The 16275-nt window shown below is 45.3% G+C and overlaps 1 protein-coding gene across 2 annotated transcripts in view; it reads left to right on the top strand.

Annotated features, from left to right (window-relative positions):
• LOC124045674 (fibulin-2-like) overlaps positions 1 to 16275 on the top strand; it is a 51910-nt gene that overhangs the window by 29898 nt on the left and 5737 nt on the right. The window contains exons 6-10 of one of the 2 annotated variants that reach the window (XM_046365170.1): positions 1109 to 1333; positions 2651 to 2743; positions 3509 to 3610; positions 10745 to 10873; positions 15694 to 15831. In XM_046365170.1, coding sequence (XP_046221126.1) covers positions 1109 to 1333; positions 2651 to 2743; positions 3509 to 3610; positions 10745 to 10873; positions 15694 to 15831 — 687 coding nt within the window. The remainder of the gene's footprint in view (positions 1 to 1108; positions 1334 to 2650; positions 2744 to 3508; positions 3611 to 10744; positions 10874 to 15693; positions 15832 to 16275) is intronic. The other variant, XM_046365171.1, reaches the window with a different exon arrangement.

The raw sequence follows: 16275 nt of genomic DNA, 5'->3' as shown, positions 1-16275 counted from the left end.
AACACACTACACACACCACTGTCCTGCCAACACACTACACACACACACACTGCCAACACACTACACACACCACTGTCCTGCCAACACACTACACACACCACTGTCCTGCCAACACACTACACACACCACTGCCCTGCCAACACACTACACACACCACTGTCCTAACAACACACACCACTGCCCTGCCAACACAATACATATGCCGCTGTTCTGCCAACACACTACACACACCACTGTCCTGCCAACACACTACACACACCACTGTCCTGCCAACACACTACACACACCACTGTCCTGCCAACACACTACACACACCACTGTCCTGCCAACACACTACACACACCACTGCCCTGCCAACACACTACACACACCACTGTCCTAACAACACACACCACTGCCCTGCCAACACACTACACACACCACTGTCCTAACAACACACACCACTGCCCTGCCAACACACTACACACACCACTGTCCTGCCAACACACTACACACACCACTGTCCTGCCAACACACTACACACACCACTGTCCTAACAACACACACCACTGCCCTGCCAACACACTACACACACCACTGTCCTAACAACACACACCACTGCCCTGCCAACACACTACACACACCACTGTCCTGCCAACACACTACACACACCACTGTCCTAACAACACACACCACTGCCCTGCCAACACACTACACACACCACTGTCCTAACAACACACTACACACACCACTGTCCTGTCAAAGAAAGGCACAGAGTTAAACAAAAGAGAGGCTTTGTAGTGGAATCTCCCCACTTTGTGCACCTCACTGCCCTGCCAGAGTGAGGATGGGAACTACTATAGACCTCTCTATGAGAGATAAAAATCAAATCAAATTTTATTTGTCACATGCGCCGGTGTAGACCAGGTGTAGACCAGGTGTAGACCTTGCAATGAAAAGCTTACTTACCATCCCTTAACCAACAATGCAGTTTTAAGAAATAAGATACAGTTCCAGATCTGTTATTCTCTTGCACTGCCTTGGTTACCTTCTGCTTTACTTGACTCTATTATACTGTACAACATAAAGGTTAGGCTATTAGTGACATCCCTCTTTCCTTGTCCTGTAGTGTCAGACAGTCCGTTCCCTAAAGAGGCCTTCTCCATCGGGGAGGAGGAGGAGCAGGAGAGGGAGAACACGGTGGAGGGCCCTCCTGAGATGGAGGATGTAGATGAGTGCCAGGTTTACCAGGGAACACTATGCCACCACAGGTGTATCAACACCCCTGGCTCCTTCAGGTGTGCCTGCTACCCTGGCTATGTACTGCAGAAGGAGGCGGTCAGCTGTGTGCCAGGTAAAGGAAAGCTACTCTTAGGTTGTTAGAGTATGTCAGACCATGCACTGTACTGTACAGCACACCACAATACTGTATGTGCAAGACCACATAGCTATTAGCCTGGTTGCCTGTCTGTTTGGGCCTTGAATAACAGCACACAGTAGCCTTAATTGGCAATACGATGACAAGTTGGATGAAAACAGATTGGCTCCCAGGTTAATAACTAAAGTATAGAACAGTTATGTTTAACTACATAAAACCAGTGAAGGATGACTGATTCCAGAGTGTAGTACCTTTGTGCCGAACCATTCTTCACAGCCACTCTCTCAACAGTATGATTAACAGCCTTCTGTGTTTTCAGACTCCTGCCAGACTCTATCTGTCCATATTTGTCCACACTTCTGACAGCATATGATTTTCCTTGCTTCCTGCCTACTGATTCAGACTGATAATTGTTATTCAGATCTCATTTCTACATTTTTTATTGTAATTTCTTTGTGTACTTTTTACCCCTTTTTATCCCCAATTGGTAGTTACAGTCTTGTCCTATCGCTGCGACTCCCGTGCGGACTTAGGAGAAGTGAAGGTCAAGAGCCGCACCAATGTGTCAGAGGAAACCCTGTACAGCTGGCGACCGGGGCCAGCGTGCATGCGCCCGGCCGCCACAAGGAGTCGCTAGAGCGTGATGGGACAAGGACATCCCAGCTGGCCAAACCCTCCCTAACCCGGACGACGCTGGGCCAATTGTGCGCCTCCTCATATGTCTCCCGGTCGCGGCCGGCTGCGACACAGCCTTTGGATGGAACCCGGATCTGTAGTGACACCTCTAGCACTGATCAGTGCCATAGACCGCTGTGCCACCCGGGAGGCCCCCAGATCTCATACTGTTTTGATAAAGCCTTTCTTCACAGTTCAGTAGCCTTCAGTAGCCTTCATACATTTAGACTAGTAAATACAGTATGTTCAGGTATTTACAACCTACTCTAGGCTACTGTAAGTGTGCCATACATTTATCGAATGGGGCTTTCACCAGCACAAGCCTGTCTCAACAGGAATCTAATGTGAGACCTACTTTACAGAAAGGTGCAGTGAGTCTGCAGGCTGATAAAAACACAGGTTTGTCTGCGGGCCAAGCCTTTTCCTGTCGTGCCTCAACTCTCTGTCTCTAAGGGAACTTTCATCTGTGCCCTGTTGCCGCCTAGCCTCATATCTGTGGATAAATTGAAGGCATTTCACAGCTCTCTCTTTAACCACCAAGACAGGATGACTGGGCGGTTTGTTGATTATACTGTTTAATTAGTACTTTCCGTGATGAGTTTACTTCTGTTTTCACAGAGACGGTGGATGAAGAGAACAAGTTGAGAGAGGATGACAGGCCAGAGGTTGAGGCTACCTCCACTACTCCAACCTCTGTTAACCCCTGTGAGGGTGGGTAGAACCTGACAGTAGGCCAGAGTGGTGCCTATCTACTGTAGACCTGGCAGACCACATGAACTGTGTTTTCATACCTTAAAATCAGTCATTGGTCTTGATAGAAGAATCCAAATGCATGTCTGGAATCAGTGTGTGGAAGGAGTCCCATTATGATGGCGCGACAGCATTAGAGGAACCATAGTGGAACAGAATATTTGGTACGGAATAGAACGGTAAATGAAGACACCCATTAGTACCCTAAAAGAGCACAAAGCCTAGAACATTTTCAGTCATGCACCCTTCTAGTATAATTCATGTCACATTCCTTCGCATGACAGATGTTTCCTCCTTCAGTTAAATACTTGAACTGCCTTTGTCCATTTTAGTTATGTTTGACCCATTGTACTTCTAAATGTCACATACAAGTTTTAAGATTGCATCAAAGGCCACAAAGCTCCTGTGTGTATTGCGAAGTATCCAGCCATCCCCATGTAGTCCAGTATAGTATGTTAGTGGGGGTCTCCTCAGGGTGTGTGTGTTTGGCTCCATAATTCCAGGGTGGGGATCCCGTTCCATTGGGACGCAGGAGGAAATACAATCCGAACAGGTCAGGGGTCAAAGTGGAAACAGGAAATGAGTACACAGGGATACAGTAAATCATACAGAGGTTATATAACACACACATAGGGCTGGCCCCCTGTGACGTATGTCACCTTGACTACTGTTGTGTTGTGGTGTGTTTTGGTGTGATGTTGAGCTGTGTTGTGACCCTCTGAGCAGGAAATGGCCTCTGTATGCAACAGTGCTCCTCAGTGGCTGGTAGACCTGGCTGCTCATGTTTCCCTGGATTCTCTCTGATGGCTGACGGACAATCCTGTGAAGGTAAGAAAAGAGAAACACACGCACACACACACCAGCTCAGTATTTCAGCAGTTCCAGTCGTGCAGAGTCTCTGAATGGCTGTCACTGACTCCAGTCTCTCCTCAGTCTCCCCCCAGTGCCCCTGGAGCAGAGTAGAGCTGCTCTCTGTGTACCAGATTAGACACGGTCATCGTAATTGTTTAAAGCTATTCTAATAAATGCAACAGTTGGACAATGAATGAAAATATTGACTGAATTATAGCTCAAAAAAACATTGAATTGGCACGGACATAATGAATGGAATTCCGGTGTTAAATGTTTTGTCAAATGTCACTTTTTTTCTTATAATGCACTCATATATACCTTACCAGTCACAACTTTGGACACATCTACTCATTCCAGGGTTTTTATTTATTTTGAGTATTTTCTACATTGTAGAGTAATAGTGAAGATATCAAAACTATGAAATAACACATATGGAATCATGTAATAACCAAAAAAGTGTTAAACAAATCAAAATATATTTCATATTTGAGATTCTTAAAATAAGCCACCCTTTGCCTTGATGACAGCTTTGCTCACTCTTGGCATTCTCTCAACCAGCTTCATGAGGAATGCTTTTCCAACAGTCTTGAAGGAGTTCTGAGCACTTGTTGGGTGCTTTTCTTTCACTCTGCGGTCCAACTCATCCCAAACCATCTCAATTGGTTTGAGGTCGGGTGATTGTGGAGGCCAAGTCATCTGATGCAGCACTCCATCACTCTCCTTCTTGGTCAAATAGCCCTTACACAACCTGGAGGTGTGTTGAGTCATTGTCCTGTTGGAAAACAAATTATATGTTTGTGTTTGATGTATTTGATACCATTCTACTCATCCTGCCCCCTTCATTACCATAAACCCATCCTCCCCAATTAGGTGCCACCAACCTCATGTGACTTTAAAATTAAATGTGCCTTATTTGCATATACACTGGGTGTATTTGTATACAATAATACATTAATATAAAGGAGTGGGCTGCAACCACCAAAAACTTGTCTCTAGGCCTACCTGCGCTCTACTGCCTCGCTAATTATTAATTACCATTGTTATCATGTTCTCTTGCCTGATTCAACAAGTGTGTCAAGAAGGATACCCATGCAATTTAAAATCACAACTCTTGGCTCTAGATTACACCTATGTAAGAATGTTGTTCATTGACTACAGCTCAGCATTCAACACCATAGTACCCTCCAAGCTCATCATTAAGCTTGAGGCCCTGGGTCTCAACCCCTCCCTGTGCAACTGGGTCCTGGACATCCTGACCGGACGCCCCCAGGTGGTGAGGGTAGGGAACAACATCCCCACTTCGCTGATCCTCAACACTGGGGCCCCACAAGGGTGCATACATAGCAACCTCCTGTACTCCCTGTTCATCCATGACTGTGTGGCCACGCACGCCTCCAACTCAATCATCAAGTTTGCGGACTACACAACAGTAGTAGGCTTGATTACCAACAACGACGAGACGGCCTACAGGGAGGAGGTGAGGGCCCTTGGAGTGTGGTGTCAGGAAAACAACCTCTCACTCAACGTCAACAAAACAAAGGAGATGATCGTGGACTTCAGGAAACAGCAGAGGGAGCACCCCCCTATCCACATCGACGGGACAGTAGTGGAGAAGGTGGAAAGTTTTAAGTTCCTCGGCGTACACATCACAGAGAAACTGAAATGGTCCACCCACAGAGACAGCATGGTGAAGAAGGCGCAATAGCGCCTCTTCAACCTCAGGAGGCTGAGGAAATTTGTTTTGTTACCTAAAACCTCACAAGCTTTTACAGATGCATTATCGAGAGCATCCTGTCAGGCAGTATCACCGCCCTTGTATGGCAACTGCACCGCCCATAACCGTAAGGCTCTCCAGAGGGTAGTGAGGTCTGCCTAACGCATCACCGGGGGCAAACTACCTGTCTTCCAGGACACCTACAGCACCAGATGTCACAGGAAGGCCAAAAATATCATCAAGGACAACAGCCACTGCCTGTTCACCCTGCTATCATCCAGAAGATGCATTAAAGCTGGTACCGAGAGACTGAAAAACAGCTTCTATCTCAAGACAATCAGACTGCTATAGAGCCATTACTAACACAGAGAGGCTGCTGCCTACATACTGACTTGAAATTATTGTCCACTTTAATAAATGGATCACTAGTCACTTTAATAATATTTACATATATTGCCTTTCTCATCTCATATGTATATACTGTACATTTATACCATCTATTGCATCTTGCCTATGCTGCTCGGTCATTACTCATCTCATATGTATATACTGTACATTTATACCATCTATTGCATCTTGCCTATGCTGCTCGGTCATTACTCATCTCTTATGTATATACTGTACATTTATACCATCTATTGCATCTTGCCTATGCTGCTCGGTCATTACTCATCCATATATATATATATGTATACATTCTTATTTCATCCCATTACTTAAATTTGTGTATATTAGGTCGTTTTTGTGGAATTGTTAGATTACATGTTAGATATTACTACACTGTCGGAACTAGATGCACAAGCATTTCGCGACACTCGCAATAACATCTGCTAACCATGTGAATGTGACCAATAACATCTGTTAATCATGTGAATGTGACCAATAACATCTGTTAATCATGTGTATGTGACCAATAACATCTGCTAACCATGTGAATGTGACCAATAACATCTGCTAACCATGTGAATGTGACCAATAACATCTGCTAACCATGTGAATGTGACCAATAACATCTGTTAATCATGTGAATGTGACCAATAACATCTGCTAACCATGTGTATGTGACCAATAACATCTGTTAATCATGTGTGTGACCAATAACATCTGTTAATCATGTGTGTGACCAATAACATCTGCTAACCATGTGTATGTGACCAATAACATCTGCTAACCATGTGTATGTGACCAATAACATCTGCTAACCATGTGTATGTGACCAATAACATCTGCTAACCATGTGTATGTGACCAATAACATCTGCTAACCATGCGTATGTGACCAATAACATCTGCTAACCATGTGTATGTGACCAGTAACATCTGCTAACCATGTGTATGTGACCAATAACATCTGCTAACCATGTGTATGTGACCAATAACATCTGCTAACCATGTGTATGTGACCAATAACATCTGCTAACCATGTGAATGTGACCAATAACATCTGCTAACCATGTGTATGTGACCAATAACATCTGCTAACCATGTATATGTGACCAATAACATCTGCTAACCATGTGTATGTGACCAATAACATCTGCTAACCATGTGTATGTGACCAATAACATCTGCTAACCATGTGTATGTGACCAATAACATCTGCTAACCATGTGTATGTGACCAATAACATCTGCTAACCATGTGTATGTGACCAATAACATCTGCTAACCATGTGTATGTGACCAATAACATCTGCTAACCATGTGTATGTGACCAATAACATCTGCTAACCATGTGTATGTGACCAATAACATCTGCTAACCATGTGTATGTGACCAATAACATCTGCTAACCATGTGTATGTGACCAATAACATCTGCTAACCATGTGTATGTGACCAATAACATCTGCTAACCATGTGTATGTGACCAATAACATCTGCTAACCATGTGTATGTGACCAATAACATCTGCTAACCATGTGTAAGTGACCAATAACATCTGCTAACCATGTGTATGTGACCAATAACATCTGCTAACCATGCGTATGTGACCAATAACATCTGCTAACCATGTGTATGTGACCAGTAACATCTGCTAACCATGTGTATGTGACCAATAACATCTGCTAACCATGTGTATGTGACCAATAACATCTGCTAACCATGTGTATGTGACCAATAACATCTGCTAACCATGTGTATGTGACCAATAACATCTGCTAACCATGTGTATGTGACCAATAACATCTGCTAACCATGTGTGTGACCAGTAAACTGTGATGTGAGATCAGACATAATATCACTATCATCCCAGTTTTCCTGTTTGGAAAGATGCTTTTATTTCAGCGCATCTAATTTGTAAACATTTAAACTTTATTAAAACATACCTTTTTTTCAATTGCACAAACATCAACACCCAGAAAAATAAAGTTATCTTTCTTCTCTTTCTTGTGATGTAACTGCCGAGACGATGCGTTAAATCCCAGACGAAACGTTTGTGTTTTTATAGAGGCAACAGAATGCCTATGTATTCCATTGAGCCCATCTCAGTCATTACCAGAGCGTGTTTGGCAGGTCATTACAAAGGTTTCCCTGGTCATTACATTAACGGTAACACACTAACAGGTCATTACAAAGGTTTCCCTGGTCATTACATTAACGGTAACACACTAACAGGTCATTACAAAGGTTTCCCTGGTCATTACATTAACGGTAACACACTAACAGGTCATTACAAAGGTTTCCCTGGTCATTACATTAACGGTAACACACTAACAGGTCATTACAAAGGTTTCCCCTGTCATTACATTAACGGTAACACACTAACAGGTCATTACAAAGGTTTCCCTGGTCATTACATTAACGGTAACACACTAACAGGTCATTACAAAGGTTTCCCTGGTCATTACATTAACGGTAACACACTAACAGGTCATTACAAAGGTTTCCTGGTCATTACATTAACGGTAACACACTAACAGGTCATTACAAAGGTTTCCCTGGTCATTACATTAACGGTAACACACTAACAGGTCATTACAAAGGTTTCCCCTGTCATTACATTAACGGTAACACACTAACAGGTCATTACAAAGGTTTCCCTGGTCATTACATTAACGGGAACACACTAACAGGTCATTACATTAACGGTAACACACTAACAGGTCATTACAAAGGTTTCCCTGGTCATTACATTAACGGGAACACACTAACAGGTCATTACATTAACAGGAACACACTAACAGGTCATTACATTAACGGTAACACACTAACAGGTCATTACAAAGGTTTCCCTGGTCATTACATTAACGGGAACACACTAACAGGTCATTACAAAGGTTTCCCTGGTCATTACATTAACGGGAACACACTAACAGGTCATTACATTAACGGGAACACACTAACAGGTCATTACATTAACGGTAACACACTAACAGGTCATTACAAAGGTTTCCCTGGTCATTACATTAACGGTAACACACTAACAGGTCATTACAAAGGTTTCCCTGGTCATTACATTAACGGGAACACACTAACAGGTCATTACATTAACGGGAACACACTAACAGGTCATTACATTAACGGGAACACACTAACAGGTCATTACATTAACGGGAACACACTAACAGGTCATTACATTAACGGGAACACACTAACAGGTCATTACATTAACGGTAACACACTAACAGGTCATTACATTAATGGGAACACACTAACAGGTCATTACATTAATGGGAACACACTAACAGGTCATTACAAAGGTTTCCCCAGTCATTACATTAACGGGAACACACTAACAGGTCATTACATTAACGGGAACACACTAATGAAACAAGCAAGAATTGAGTCACCAGAGTAAAATGAAAGCAATCAATCCATATTTAAGTGACAAGTGGATTTTACACTCCTCAAACACATGTAATGACCTTGAAAGGTCCTCAGGTGGGCAGAGCATGCATGCACATTGCTGACCAGAGGACTAATTCCCTTTCTCACAGTGACATTGAAAGGTCCTCAGGTGGACAGAGCATGCATGCACATTGCTGACCAGAGGACTAATTCCCTTTCTCACAGTGACATTGAAAGGTCCTCAGGTGGACAGAGCATGCATGCACATTGCTGACCAGAGGACTAATTCCCTTTCTCACAGTGACATTGGAGGCGAAGACACCAGGCTGCAGACTAACAGAGCTTTATACTTGGAGGCAGGCTCCACTATGTGATTAAATGTGTTTCTATCTTTGTGATCTCACACTGTCCCTACAGTACTACACGCCACACACGTCTACTAGTTGAGACAATATGGGATTGTATGGTTGTTACCATGAAGCTGATTAGTGAGCTACTGTATCTGTTGAAGTAATCTTGTAGAAAAGCATATGTTACGCCACCCTTGTTAGAGATTGCTCGGATTTCATATTGAAGGGATAAGCCATCGCTTCTAGCAGACTGAGACTTCCTGCTTGGTGGCAGTGGATTGTTCTGTTGTGACATGGTGGTGCAGTGTTTTGACAGATCTCTCATTGTGTGAGACTTACACCCTGTGGCTGTGCCCCCAATCCCTTCCCTCTGTGGAAGCCAGGCTGCTTTAATCTATTTGGGACTGCCCCTGTGTTACACCATGAATTTAACAGGACTAGGGGCGACTAGGGTATTCCAATGTGTTTACTTTCCCCCTCTATTTCTCACTTACTCTGATGTACCCTTTCCATCCCATTCCCCTCTCTCTCCATCTTGTCTCATGCTTTCATTCTCTCTTTTTGCTTTTGTATCTCCCCTCCTACACTCTTGGTTTCTCTCTCGATGTCTGTCTTGGTGTCTCCCTTGGTATCTCTCTCGGTGTCTCTCTCGGTGTCTGTATTGGTTTCTCTCTTGGTGTCTCCCTTGGTATCTCTCTCTGTGTCTCTCTCGGTTTCACCCTTGGTGTCTCTCTTGGTGTCTCTCTCGGTTTCACTCTTGGTTTCATCCTTGGTGTCTCTCTTGGTGTCTCTCTTGTTTTCTCTCTCGGTGTCTGTCTTGGTTTCTCTCTCGGTGTCTGTCTTGGTGTCTCTCTCGGTGTCTCTCTCGGTTTCACCCTTGGTTTCACTCTTGGTGTCTCTCTCGGTGTCTCTCTCGGTGTCTCTCTTGGTGTCTCTCTTGGTTTCACCCTTGGTGTCTTTCTCGGTGTCTCTTGGTGTCTCTCTCGGTGTCTCTCTCTGTGTCTCTCTCTGTGTCTCTCTCGGTTTCACCCTTGGTTTCTCTCTCTGTGTCTGTCTTGGTTTCTTGGTTTCTCTCTCGGTGTCTGTCTTGGTTTCTCTCTCTGTGTCTCTCTCGGTGTCTCTCGGTTTCACCCTTGGTTTCACTCTTGGTTTCTCTCTCGGTGTCTGTCTTGGTTTCTCTCTCGGTGTCTCTCTCGTTGTCTCTCTTGGTTCTCTCTCCACCTTGGTTTCTCTCCACCTCTCTCTCCTTTCACACAGATATCAATGAGTGTTTGATGTCCACTCATCCCTGTCAGATGAATGAGAGATGTGTGAACACGGCTGGTAGTTTTGTGTGTCAGATCACCTGTTCTCTGGGTTACCAGATCAACAACGACGTCTGTGAAGGTATGGAGACAGAACACTAGCTGCAAACTGTACAACACCCAAATCATTCACTCTCCAGTAGACCCATGTATAGTTGTAACTAGTAGCAACACAACAACTGGTGTGTATTCATTTGACCTTTCACAATGTGAAAAAAGCACATTGTAAAACTAAACAATCACAGTTGCCACCCATGGGAGTGACTACGAGTCAGAGATTGGGAGCTGCCAATTAGATCTTGAACCATGCTTCATGTAAGCTACAGTACAGTAATGACACCATTTTTTAACTGGCCACACGAACAAGTCTATTTGATGCTGAATATGATTACAAACAAGATATTAGCATTAGGTTTTGCCTGCTACGAAAATCTCACTTGACTTGTGTTTATGTCGGTGGAGAATGTACAATGCTCCAACCCAAAAAGAAACCTCACAGCCTTCATCATTATTTCCATTGCCCACACTTGGCAGAATACACTAACTGTGGGCTCTTATCCACAGCCAGTGTGCTCTGAGATAGAGCTATGAGATGAGCAAGTTGTCCTGTTGTTGACCACTGGAAGGAAATGGAGAGAGAGATGGGTCTCAGCTGCTCTGGTAGAGGATGTTAGAGTAGGGACTACAGCTGCTCTGTTAGTGGGTGTTAGAGTAGGGACTACAGCTGCTCTGGTAGAGGGTGTTAGAGTAGGCACTACAGCTGCTCTGGTAGAGGATGTTAGAGTGGGGACTACAGCTGCTCTGGTAGAGGGTGTTAGAGTAGGGACTACAGCTGCTCTGGTAGAGGGTGTTAGAGTAGGGACTACAGCTGCTCTGTTAGAGGGTGTTAGAGTAGGGACTACAGCTGCTCTGGTAAAGGGTGTTAGAGTAGGGACTACAGCTGCTCTGGTAGAGGGTGTTAGAGTAGGGACTACAGCTGCTCTGGTAGAGGGTGTTAGAGTAGGGACTACAGCTGCTCTGGTAGAGGGTGTTAGAGTAGGGACTAGAGCTGCTCTGGTAGAGGGTGTTAGAGTAGGGACTACAGCTGCTCTGGTAGAGGGTGTTAGAGTAGGGACTAGAGCTGCTCTGGTAGAGAGTGTTAGAGTAGGGACTACAGCTGCTCTGGTAGAGGATGTTAGAGTAGGGACTACAGCTGCTCTGTTAGAGGGTGTTAGAGTAGGGACTACAGCTGCTCTGTTAGAGGGTGTTAGAGTAGGGACTACAGCTGCTCTGGTAGAGGGTGTTAGAGTAGGGACTACAGCTGCTCTCGTAGAGGGTGTTAGAGTAGGGACTACAGCTGCTCTGTTAGAGGGTGTTAGAGTAGGGACTACAGCTGCTCTGGTAGAGGGTGTTAGAGTAGGGACTACAGCTGCTCTATTAGAGGGTGTTAGAGTAGGGACTACAGCTGCTCTGGTAGAGGGTGTTAGAGTAGGCACTACAGCTGCTCTGTTAGAGGGTGTTAGAGTAGGGACTACAGCTGCTCTGGTAGAGGGTGTTAGAGTAGGGACTACAGCTGCTCTGTTAGTGGGTGTTAGAGTAGGGACTACAGCTGCTCTGGTAGAGGGTGTTAGAGTAGGGACTACAGCTGCTCTGGTAGAGGGTGTTAGAGTAGGGACTACAGCTGCTCTGGTAGAGGGTGTTAGAGTAGGGACTACAGCTGCTCTGTTAGAGGGTGTTAGAGTAGGGACTACAGCTGCTCTGGTAGACGGTGTTAGAGTAGGGACTACAGCTGCTCTGTTAGAGGCTGTTAGAGTAGGGATTACAGCTGCTCTGGTAGACGGTGTTAGAGTAGGGATTACAGCTGCTCTGGTAGAGGGTGTTAGAGTAGGGACTACAGCTGCTCTGGTAGACGGTGTTATAGTAGGGACTAGAGCTGCTCTGTTAGAGGATGTTAGAGTAGGGACTACAGCTGCTCTGGTAGACGGTGTTAGAGTAGGGACTACAGCTGCTCTGTTAGTGGGTGTTAGAGTAGGGACTACAGCTGCTCTGGTAGAGGATGTTAGAGTAGGGACTACAGCTGCTCTGTTAGTGGGTGTTAGAGTAGGGACTACAGCTGCTCTGTTAGTGGGTGTTAGAGTAGGGACTACAGCTGCTCTGGTAGACGGTGTTAGAGTAGGGACTACAGCTGCTCTGTTAGTGGGTGTTAGAGTAGGGACTAGAGCTGCTCTGTTAGAGGGTGTTAGAGTAGGGACTACAGCTGCTCTGGTAGAGGATGTTAGAGTAGGGACTACAGCTGCTCTGGTAGAGGATGTTAGAGTAGGGACTACAGCTGCTCTGGTAGAGGATGTTAGAGTAGGGACTACAGCTGCTCTGTTAGTGGGTGTTAGAGTAGGGACTACAGCTGCTCTGGTAGAGGGTGTTAGAGTAGTGACTACAGCTGCTCTGGTAGAGGGTGTTAGAGTAGGGACTACAGCTGCTCTGTTAGAGGGTGTTAGAGTAGGGACTACAGCTGCTCTGGTAGAGGGTGTTAGAGTAGGGATTACAGCTGCTCTGGTAGAGGGTGTTATAGTAGGGACTACAGCTGCTCTGGTAGACGGTGTTAGAGTAGGGACTACAGCTGCTCTGGTAGAGGGTGTTAGAGTAGGGATTACAGCTGCTCTGGTAGAGGGTGTTATAGTAGGGACTACAGCTGCTCTGTTAGAGGCTGTTAGAGTAGGGATTACAGCTGCTCTGGTAGACGGTGTTAGAGTAGGGATTACAGCTGCTCTGGTAGACGGTGTTATAGTAGGGACTACAGCTGCTCTGGTAGACGGTGTTAGAGTAGGGATTACAGATGCTCTGGTAGACGGTGTTATAGTAGGCACTAGAGCTGCTCTGTTAGAGGATGTTAGAGTAGGGACTACAGCTGCTCTGGTAGAGGGTGTTAGAGTAGGGACTACAGCTGCTCTGTTAGAGGGTGTTAGAGTAGGGACTATATCTGCTCTGGTAGAGGGTGTTAGAGTAGGGACTACAGCTGCTCTGGTAGAGGGTGTTAGAGTAGGGACTACAGCTGCTCTGGTAGAGGGTGTTAGAGTAGGGACTACAGCTGCTCTGGTAGAGGGTGTTAGAGTAGGGACTACAGCTGCTCTGGTAGAGGGTGTTAGAGTGGGGACTACAGCTGCTCTGGTAGAGGGTGTTAGAGTAGGGATTACAGCTGCTCTGGTAGAGGGTGTTAGAGTAGGGACTACAGCTTCTCTGGTAGAGGGTGTTAGAGTGGGGACTACAGCTGCTCTGGTAGAGGGTGTTAGAGTAGGGACTACAGCTGCTCTGTTAGAGGGTGTTAGAGTAGGGACTACAGCTGCTCTGGGCTTCAACGGAAATGAAACTCGCACAGCAGTGAGTCAACCAAATGAGTATTTAAACACGGTGCTCATAACTGCTGCCACTTCTGTCGGCTGGTTGGAGTGTGGGATGGAGACTGTGTTGTTATGTTACTACTCCTCTTTCAATTCCCTGCCCAATTACTTCACATCAATTAAACTCCCCTCTCATCAACTGAAGTCCCCTCCCCTCCTACATCTTACAAAGCAAATTCTCTCCTCACTGCTTACTCCATGAGCTGATTGTCTTCCCCAATTTCTTATCCAATAATTGCTGTCCCTGCTTGGGTAGAGTGAACTCCCTCGCCTCTGTGAGGTTGTCGAGCTAGCTCCCTCCTTGATTTGTCATGAGCCAATTACCTTCCTATAGTATTGCTTTGAATGCGACAGAGCACCCTGCCAATCTCTCACACGTTTATTCCTGTCCCTGACAGCGGTCTCTCTCTGTCTCAGTATGTCTGGGTCTGTCAGAGCTTCACTCAGTCCTGTGCCAGCCGTGCCAAGACCAGGATTGTCTTAATGTGCTAGTTGAAGCCCTGCCCTTCCCAGGGGCCAAGCTGAGGCTTTAACATGGTACATACCGTATGATGACCCTACAGGGATCATAGAGCCTCACAGACGTACAGTACATGTGGCTTCATGCACAGAGGAAGACACACACACACACACACTTGTTCTCTGCATGCACACACACACACACACACACACACACACACACACACACACACACACACACACACACACACACACACACACACACACACACACACACACACACACACACACACACACACACACACACACACACACAGAGAGAGAGAGAGAGAGAGAGAGAGAGAGAGAGAGAGAGAGAGAGAGAAAGAGAGAGAGAGAGAGAGAGAGAGAGAGAGAGAGAGAAGTTCACTCTCTTAGCCCTGTTTATGACAGATGTGATTTCTCTGCAGTGACAAGGCTGTGTACAACAGCAGATGTGTCAGGATGATTGACATCAGGGGAATCCCAGTGTAGACAGGTGAAAGAGCTGTAAAGGAGCTCTGCTCTGCGTGAACTCACTGCTCTCTACTGTCACAGATACAAGCACCAGAGAATAGGAAGACTAATGCACATAACTATGGTCTGACAGGCTGGCTCATTGGAGGTGATTCATCATGGAGAAATAAGAAGCTGTATCTGTTGTGCTAATGTAATGAGGAGGATTGGTGGGGGAAACATTCCTAGGATCCTCTCTGAAGTTGGAGAATTAACCTTTTTACTGTTGATTGTTTTCTTTAAAGGGGAAGGAGAGTGTATAAATAGATCTATGTGAATTGATTTATCTGCTAATTTAGGAGTGCTCTAGCTGCTGTCTCAAAGCCACAGTAACACAGTGACACCCAGTGGTTACAGTAGACATTACACTCTAATAGGCTTGCAACATATGAGTTTTACTTTTCTAAGCAACTTAATGGGATTACAATAGATTGATTACAAACTGACAATAGATCACCAACCAAACATGTTTTTACATAATTTGCCATACATTACATTTAATATGCATCCTGCTTATTCCTGTCTCTGTTTGCAGATGTTGATGAGTGTTTTCAGGGGACTCATAACTGTGGGCCAGGCTTTGAGTGTGTGAACAGTGAGGGCTCGTTCAGGTGTAATGCCAAACCTCGCTGCTCCATGGGCTTCACACAGGACACACATGGAAACTGCATTGGTAAGAGGGGCTGTCGGGACTAACTGGGCTGGGCAGACCTGGGCCACTGTTAACAAGAGTAATAGTATGAATGTAACATTATGAATATAACTATAACAGTCAATATAAATGTAAAGGTATACCCAGACCAGGTATAGAGGGGTTGAATGCCACACAGGAGGGGGGTCAGAGGGGAGCAGAGTGGGCAGCAGTGGGGTGGATGAAAGCCAACCTTCCTCCAGTCAGTACATTCTGATACTGAGGAATGAGCCTGGGGGACAGGAACTGGGGCATGTCGAGGCAGTTCTGAACCACTGAAAAACAGTCAAAGGCAGGGTTAGAAGATGAGAAAATAGAGGGAAACACACACCAAAATGATCCCAGGGAATGGGAGTGTATGATGTATGTCTGCTTCTGAGTAACACAGTGTGACTAACTGGCTGACATCTCTCTCGGACTCTGTCC

Source organism: Oncorhynchus gorbuscha, linkage group LG10 (genome assembly GCF_021184085.1).
Source record: "Oncorhynchus gorbuscha isolate QuinsamMale2020 ecotype Even-year linkage group LG10, OgorEven_v1.0, whole genome shotgun sequence".
Taxonomy (NCBI): Eukaryota; Metazoa; Chordata; class Actinopteri; order Salmoniformes; family Salmonidae; genus Oncorhynchus; species Oncorhynchus gorbuscha.
Note: the sequence above shows the minus strand (reverse complement) of the source record. Positions and strands in the feature narration are given on the sequence as shown.